Below are 8,912 nucleotides of genomic sequence, written 5' to 3'. Positions count from 1 at the left end.
GGTGCAAGAGAGGGAAGAAAAAGAGGGAATATCAGAAAGGGAGGGGATGGGAGTGGGGTGGGTGGGTGGGTGGGGGGATGATGTGAGTTTGGCATGCGGGAGCCATGGCAGAGGGGTGGATGGGAGTTTTGTGGGCGCCTTAGCATAGCCTAGTGGAACTGAGCGTCGCAAGGCTAATTGCTAGCCCCAAGGGATTAGGCCAGGTGATTACACACTGGGCGGTGTAATTACATAAGAAGCAGCTAGCGGGGCCCCCGCTCACGGCTCTGGGGTCACGCGCCGCAGCCCTCACCCAAGATTAATTGGAGCTGCCACTGGAGTGCGAGGCACCGCCGGAGAGAGCGGTTATACGATTAGCATTAACATTTCAGCGGCGGAGGCGATCGATGAATGGTTTTCACCCCCCCCCCCCCCCATACACACACACCCCACCACCACCGCCAGTACAGGCTCCAAACCCCCCCATCTCATCTCCCCTCTCTTGTGTGCGTGCCTTCCCTCCTTGCAACTCCTCTTTCTCTCTCTCTCTCTCTTCTTTTCCCTCAGCATTTAGTGAGGCGGGAGACATGCAGGCGCTAGCTAATTTGAACACAGTTGCAAAACAATATTTACGGTTGCATGTGTCCCTGTGTTGGTTTTTGATTTTGTTGTTTTCCTCAGCTTGATTCCCATGTATGCTTTTGTGTGGCGGCAGTCATACACAGCTGAGCTCTGATTGGTGTGATAACAGGAGTGCAGGAGGACAGAAACAAGGAGAGGGAACAGTAGAGGCGTGGGTTGGAAGCTTGCGAATGAGCTCAGAAAAAGGCCCTGGAAAACAGCTGTGGTTTGAGACACAGAGCAGATAGAGAGCAGCAGCATCACCCACTCCAAGCCTCAAACACTTTAACACAGTCCAAAAGGTCAAAGTCTAGATGCCTCATTCTGGAAGCTTTATCTGCTTCTTCAAAACCGTGTCCCCATACCTGTGAAGATGTGAACATAACTGGAAAAAAAAACATTGCAGAATGAGAGAAGGAGGATTGCAGTAGTAGTGGGAGAGTAACTGAAAGAAATTCAAAGAGGCCGGGTAAAGAGACAGGATGAGATAGAGTGATGAAGAGGGAATAGAAAACTACATAGACTGAGGCGAGATGAATAAAAGTGGAGGAAAAGAAGGGAGTGAACAAAACAAGAGATTTTCAGAGGTCATAAAGAAACGGAGAGACTGGAGTATAGAAAAAAAGATGGGTGAGACAGAACAAGAGACGGAGAGAGAGGGAGAAAGGTGAGAGGCGCCTTTCCCCCTCAAGGAGCACAAAAGACGAAGCCAATAATGGAGAGGCCTTTTCAGAAGCAGAGGTTGCAGGACGCTCCATCTTTTCACTGGCTTCAATGCAGCCAAGAGAGTGAGAGGGAGAGAGGGAGGGAAACGGGGAGAAGGGCGTAAAAAAAAGGAAAAAAAGGGAGAGAAGAGAGGAGGGATGAGTGTTAATTAGAAGGTCCTTCAGCCCATGGCCCCGGTCAAGACGCAGGGTCCGCCCCAGCTGTCGGAGCATGACACACTGGCATTGTGCATTCAACCCTCATTATGTGTGTGGCTGTAGAGCTGTGTGTATATGTGTGTGTGTGTTTCTGTGTATATATATTGTGTGTGTGCGTGTGCGGTGGCAGGGAAAGGAAAGGCTGCAGTCCAGGGTACAGCAATGGCCAGCGGCGCTTGCTGCGGCGTGACAAGACTGATGAGGCACTGGGGCGACACGGGGGCCTCTGGAGCTCCACTGATAAAAATACACCGCATATATTGGTGTGGCAGCAAGCGCGCACACACAAAAGAGTTGAGACGTACAGAGAAAAAAAACGAAATTATTTCTGCTTTTCTTTTAGCATAGGGAAGAATTCATTATACATCCCTTTACACTTAATGCTTTTGTCATTTTAATATATTCAGTGAAATTTAACTTAATGTCATCTTTTTTATTATTTGTGTCCACAGGGATCTGTCCCACCCTCCACCTCTCCTGTCCCCTCCAACTGCTCCTCATATCGCCTTAGGACCTCACCTGCGGCCTCCTTTCCTGGGCATGCCCTCCGCTCTTTGCCAGGCCCCTGGTGAGTCATCAATAGTGCTGAGGTCAAATGGATAGTACTAATGCACAGTATCATTAGGTATGCGTGCATGCATGTAACACCACCGAAAATGTACTTTTTGCACAGTTACACTTACAGGAAGGAAATGTTCTATGAGGTGTATCAAATAAATGATTCAATTATAAATTTAATGTTTCAGATTTATAGTTGTTTAAAAAAAATATTTTACATTAAACAGACAAGCCACGTAGAAATGTTCTCTTGCAGAGCACCATTTGGTAACTTCTATATAACTTTTTAACCTGCTCATAGATTTGCATTATTTCCTTATGTGTGTTTCTAACATGTGGGAGTGTCTGTATCATCTCTTAAAAACTTGTACTCACAGGCGTGTTTGTGTTTTTTATCACAGGTTATGGTTTCCTTCAACCAGCTCAAGCTGAGATCTTTGCTCGGCAACAGGAGATGTTGAGGAAACAGAATCTGGCCAGGTGTGTGTGTGTTGTAATCTTAAAGCATTGTAATTATAACAGGCATGTATGATGGTAAATGTAAAGAAAGCATGTGTTGAGATATGAGTTTGTTGTCTTGTAGAACAGAAGAGTAACTTCAGAGTGTGGACATTTTTGGAGAAGGCAAACTAGTAGATCACAGACACTGATATGTTTTTAACATTCAGCTATACTGTACATGTTTCCAACCACAGACTTGAGATGTCAGCAGAGCTGCTGAGACAGAAAGAGTTGGAAAGTCTCCACCAGCGACAGCAACAGCATCAACGTCTGCTGGGCTCCGACACACTGGGTGCTCTACCTCCTGGTCTTCCCTCGGACCACCCGGCCCTGCGGAGCCTCCACGACATCCCAGAGGGACATCCGCTCCGTGAGGAACTGGCCCGCCGCTCCAATGCAATGCTGGTGCTTCGGCATGGAGCTGCCACACCCCTCCTAACCCTCAACCACCAGCAGCAACAACCAGGAGCACCCTCAATACCCAAAGACACCCAGGCACAGAGCTCCACTTCTGGGCTAGATGCTGAATCCAGGAAGGCCCTCCTTACACAGGCACAGCTCCGCGCTGTGGATCACACAAGGGGGAGAGAGGACAGAGGAAGAGAGGGAGACAGGGACGGGCAGGATGAGGAGATGAAGGACTCGGACAGTGAGACAGAAATGTGCGAGGAGAGGCGGGAAAGTGTTGTTCCCAAGTCCAGCAGTAAACCCAGGGACAGGGAGAGAGACAGGGGCAAAGAGAGCAGCAGCAAGAGAGAGTGTGACAGTGCCAAGGAGACTGGAGAGAGCTCAGGCAGGTTGAGCGCCCCTTGCAGTTCAGCAGGTACAGAGTCACCCAGTCGCCACCTCTTCACGTCTGGACTGGGCAAGGCCGACATCAAGTACCACCTGCCACCTGGGTTCATGCCACCTCTCCCTGCTCTTCATGCTCAGTCATTGCCCTTTGGATTCCCTTACGCCAACCCCTACTTTCACACGGGTAAGAGACTCAAACACACACACACACACACACACACACACACACACACACACACACACACACACACACACACACACACACACACACACACACACACACACACACACACACACACACACACACACACACACACACACACACACACACACACACACACACACACACACACGAAAGCCGACATATGAAACCCATTAGCGTCACTCTCTGTGTGCGTGTCTCCAGCGTGGAGACCTCTCTCTGTTAGGGGCCCTGCCTCTGACCCCAGTGTGACCCTCATACACACCACCAGCAGCACAGCCACGTGGGCAGAAAGGGTGGGGTGTGGTGTTTGTTCACATACTTAAAGTACACACACACAGACACACACAGACACACACACTTCACATTATCAGTTAGAGGATTTGCAACTTTTCTTTGTTTCATATGATTGTAAATGTAATATATTTGGTCTATGGACTTTTGATTGGCCAAAACATGCAATTCAAAGACATCAGCTTGAGCTCTGATAAATTGTGATGGCCATTTTTCTCCACATCTAATATTTTATATACTACACATTTAATTGACAGATTGTTCAATTATGAGAATTATCTTCAATACTGCTGCTTGGTAAACATTTATCAGACCTTCAAATCATTTATTCATGTTATATCAAAGGTTTTCTGCTCAAGACAAATGTACTCAACATTTCTCCACAAAGCAGCACAAAACATTTTTCACACGGGTCTATAAGTGTCCAGCATTTGGGTGCTGCATCACTGAAAATGGAGAACCAACAGCAAGATCCTCAGTCAGTAATAGAAGCTTTGTACCCAGTGTTTATATTGACACATCATTTTCACCCACTGCTGCTCTTTCAGGCTCTATGGGAGGTATTTTCATGGACGGGGAGGACTCGGCTACAGCAAACCCTGTGGAGGACATCAGCAAGTGGAGTGTGGAGGACGTGTGTGGCTTCATAAGCAGCTTGGCTGGATGTGCTGAATACACACAGGTGAGGATGTAGGGAGAGGGAGGAGAGAGAAGGACGAGATGGAGGCCAGGGGCAGGCTGATAACTAACTATAGGAGAATAGTGACCAAGATATAGAATTCATACTGCAACACTTCTACTGTAGTATTTTCAAGGGCATCTCATTATGTTTAGGCAGAAGCACTGAAACTGCACAGCAATATTTTTTCAAGTGTATTGTGAGTGTGTGCGGACGCATGAATGTTAATGTGTGTTTGAGGTCATTTCCACTTTTGCAGCCATGTTTGTGGTCTATGTGTGAATGAGAGTGAGTTGCACCTGTAGCTTGTAGCTTGTAGCTTGTGTGTGTGTAAATGTTTGTGTGTATGTGTATAGGCATTTCCAAAATGAGATATCCAGCATTAAAGAAAAGTTACCCAATCTTACCTTCATTTATATCTAACCTTAAAAAGTAACTAAATTAATTTCAAGTTCATCCTAAAAGGACAGGTTCACAGTTTTTCACATTTGTCCTGAAACAACAGTCAGGTTGACACTTTTTTTTTTTGCTGTAATCATTGCTTCTGTTGTCCTGGCAACACAAGATATTCTCCAAACACACTTCCATTGAAAAAAATGATGGGGGGGGGTTCACAACCCTCCCTCTATGCAAACATATATTTCAAGGTTTATTTGAACATAATGCTTCAGCTGTTCAAGTTAGTCAAATCAATATATTTCTTTTCAGTGCAAAATGTCCTCTTTTTATTACCTTCAGATAAACTTTAAAACACATTTTTGTTCCTAAAGAGGACTGCAGGTTTTCAGTTACATTACATAAGTGCCTTTATGGAGATCTAATGGCCAGTATGAACAGGAAGCGTGATTACAGTGAATATTGAAGCACTTGACTGTGGTTTTTAGGGGAAAAAATAGTGAACCTAACATGCCAATATACTTGTTGAAAGAGTGATTGGGCTAATGATTCTGGCCCTGGCATGAAGAGATTCCCTGCTAACTTGACTTTGATGTCATACATGAGGGCTTCATTAGTCTGAGTTAGCTAAATCTATCTTCCAAAACATATTTTTTTTAATATGAAATTCCTACCATTTTATCCCTTTAAGAGATAAAATGCAGTTAAAATACGCTGTAAGACAACTCAACTGGATCCATTAAATTGTAAAAATGTTTAATGATAATCTTTTATTGGGTATTATTCTCTCTTAAAATGGATATGTAACATTTTGGAATAGAAGCACTGTTTTGTAGTTTGTGCGAATGAAAGTGTAGCTTTGTGTGCTGTGTGTGTATGCCGGGCCTGTGGCTGAAGCGCCTGTGTCTCCGCCAGGTGTTTCGGGAGCAGGCCATTGACGGAGAGACTTTACCGCTGCTCACTGAGGAGCACCTGCTCAACACCATGGGACTAAAGCTGGGGCCCGCGCTCAAGATCCGCTCACAGGTACACACACACCACAGACCTGCGTGTGTGTTTGTGTGTGATCAAAAGGACTTGTGAGTGTTGGAATGTGTGTTTCTGTCCATAGGCCAGAGACAAACTGCTAGCGTAGCATAGCTGATTCCCTTAAACTAGCCTGCCCCACAGCCTCTCTTCTTCTGCTCTTTCTCTCTCTTTGAAAGACAGTTTATAACATGAACGCATTATACGACCCTTCAGACTGTACTAACTGTCATATGTGCTCCTCTCGTCTACTCAGGTGGCGCGGCGTGTTGGCAGGCTCTTCTACATGACTGGATTCCCGCTGGCGTTCCCGTTTCCACCTTCTGCTGCCCTGCGCCCACCAGAACGGGATCGGGATCCCCTGACCACACCATCTGACAACCCCCTGCCCCTCTCGCTGTCCCTTCCCCACAGACCCATCTCCACCAGCAGTAGCTCTTCTCCATACAGCGGCCCTACCCCAGGGTGCTCCTCCCCCAAGCAGGAAAACGGTAACGGCTCCACAGTGGTGGGACGATATGAGGCCAAAACTCCTTCGTAGGAGAGGACAGGCAGGGAGGAGTAGAGCAGACAGTGAGGGGGTCAACTTGAACCTGAGAGATATGACTCCCAGGCCATATTTACCAGACTCAGTCATAAACTCCCCCTCCACCTCGGGACCTTTAAGCTGAAATTTATGGGAAAATATTGGACAGGAATAAAAGACAACCAGGCGATATGGACCGTGTCCGGCAAACCAATCAGCTTCTGAGTTCCTCTGCGGTGGCTGTAGCCAAGCAGAATCCAAAGAAACTGGGTTGGAAGGGAGACACATGAAGCGACAGAGGAATAGAGAAAGAGGAAAAGGAGACAGCTGGTCACAGACAGCCTGCCAAAAAAAGGAGCAAAGCCCTGCCACAAATGCGACATTCTTGCAAGTCAGACAGTCAGACGCTAGCGGAAACTCTTCCTTCCTTTCTGGGCTGGAGGAAGCTCTGCTCTCTCACTTTCTCTCTCTTGTCTCTATCTCTCTGACTGCTCTCACCACAAGCCCTGCAGAACCCAGGAATTAAAAAAGAGATGCCTCACCCCTCTTTTCTCTCCCTCCCTCCCTTCTTGCCCATTTCCCGAGGCCAAACAGCAGCGTTCTGTCTTTTTAGAGGCTGGAATTGAATCATATGCTGAGCAGCAGCAGATCTGACCAGCTCCTTCTTATCACTGCAACTATGCATTCCACTGTCCTGATACCAAAGATGACCGGATGTGTGGAATTGGAAACACGTTTCACTATGTGTCTGCTTCTTTTTTGCATTAATGGTCTCAGAGAAAGACTGGTCCAACAGGGGGAATGCTAGGCTAGTGCCTCACATGATGGATTCTATTTGAGGTGACACAGGTGTCATTTATTGACATATAAAAAGCTTAAAAGTGTTGCTGAAAAAAAGCGGCTACGGTGTGTACGGCTTACGTCATTGTACGCTTGTGTTGACTACTGTGGGAGGTAGGAAAAACATGCAAAATTGTACAGAGTCATGCTTAAGATGAAAATATCCTGAAGGTTACATACGTGGTACTTTTACTTTTTGTTAAATGTAGTTGCACGAATAAGGTTTTCTTTACTGAAAAATGTGACTTTGCTGAACTTTGGTGGTACTTTTGTTCATACTTTTGTTTTGCCTTTTTTTTTTTAAGAAAAAGTGTAATATTAAAAGACGCTCCAATCTTGAATGCTACTTCAGCATATAAATATGAGGAAAATAATATTTATAGGACTTTTGATGTAGTAGATAAAACAGATTATGATATGTATTATAATTAGCCCTTGAGATGGATTCCAAAGATACTTCTACTTTGTTTTCTCTTGGTTGCAGGGAAAAGAAAGGCACAAAGCTCTTAATGCAAATGTTTTTGAATTTGTTATGGATTCTTTTTTTTTTTTTCAAACTACGCAAGCAATTAATTAAAAATGGTCTCTAGATTTCCCTTCAAAGGCTTTGTCTTCATCCTATTTTTCTATTCACCACACAGGTGAAATAAATCGTTAAGAAATTCCTCCGATTTCTCTTTTCCTCTCTTGTGTGCCTGTGTCAGACAGCGTATAGATGCCTTTTCCTCCTCAGGTGTTCTTTACAAGTCTGTGTGAGGGAGTATGTGATCTCCTGATGCATGTGTGTGTGTGAGAAGGGGAGGCGACCCATGGGGGGCACAGTTCAGGTCAACACCAGCTGTCAGAGTGTGAGGTTCAGCCGCAGGCCAAGGCCTCCCTGCCTGTGGGGATAAACCTGACCCTCCTCGTACACCCACCCACACACACACACACACAGGACCAGAACCAAGAACAGCCCCCACTCACGCTTACCTTCCTGCTTCAAAGAGTTGACACTGAAGCAGATCGCTCTAGCCTCTACAGGGATTTCCCCTCGCTTTAGGGTGGGCCTCTTCAGCAGAGGGTTCTGTATTCACTGAAAACGACTTCAGAGGAAATGTGACGACACGAACGTGTTTCTCAAATCTTCATTTGTGGCATTTAAGTCCATGTCAAACATCTTCTCTGCCCTGTTTTGTGCACCAGTGAATAGATCGGAACAATGCCAGTCTCACCTTTAGTTTAGTGGTGAATGCTGGAGAAAGGTGCAGTAAAGTGGGGATAACTTGGTGTAGGAAAGCCGTGTCTGAGCATGTGAATACACAGACAGAAAAGACAGTGGTCTGGGCGGGGGGCGGGTGAGGAGTTGGCAGAGAAACAGACCAGCCTGTGTTGCTGCTCTACCACCTGGGCAGAGAGTCTTGGCACGGCATCAGACGCCACCCTGCCAGCCTGGCACAGCACTGCTGCCTCAGGGCTCAACACCCGCCTCTCTGTACCCCTCCTCTTGGCCAGCCCAGCCTGGCTCGGCCCGGCTCAGCGAGGCTCATGGCCCTCTCCAAATAGTGCGTCCTCACAAAGCCTGAGGGTGCC

At 46.5% G+C, this 8,912-nt stretch overlaps 1 protein-coding gene across 3 annotated transcripts in view; it reads left to right on the top strand.

The window, feature by feature from the left end:
- samd11 (sterile alpha motif domain containing 11) overlaps nt 1-7,987 on the top strand; it is a 51,239-nt gene extending 43,252 nt beyond the window's left edge. Inside the window, exons 8-13 of one of the 3 annotated variants that reach the window (XM_053317187.1) lie at nt 1,976-2,091; nt 2,483-2,561; nt 2,777-3,561; nt 4,422-4,555; nt 5,864-5,974; nt 6,231-7,987. In XM_053317187.1, coding sequence (XP_053173162.1) covers nt 1,976-2,091; nt 2,483-2,561; nt 2,777-3,561; nt 4,422-4,555; nt 5,864-5,974; nt 6,231-6,515 — 1,510 coding nt within the window. In that variant the 3' untranslated portion in view covers nt 6,516-7,987. The remainder of the gene's footprint in view (nt 1-1,975; nt 2,092-2,482; nt 2,562-2,776; nt 3,562-4,421; nt 4,556-5,863; nt 5,975-6,230) is intronic. The other 2 variants (XM_053317189.1, XM_053317188.1) reach the window with 2 other exon arrangements.
- Nucleotides 7,988-8,912: the final 925 nt, after the last annotated feature.

The sequence above is a fragment of the Scomber japonicus genome, chromosome 4 (genome assembly GCF_027409825.1).
Source record: "Scomber japonicus isolate fScoJap1 chromosome 4, fScoJap1.pri, whole genome shotgun sequence".
In the NCBI taxonomy this organism is placed as follows: domain Eukaryota; kingdom Metazoa; phylum Chordata; class Actinopteri; order Scombriformes; family Scombridae; genus Scomber; species Scomber japonicus.
This window is presented reverse-complemented; position numbering and strand designations above follow the sequence as displayed.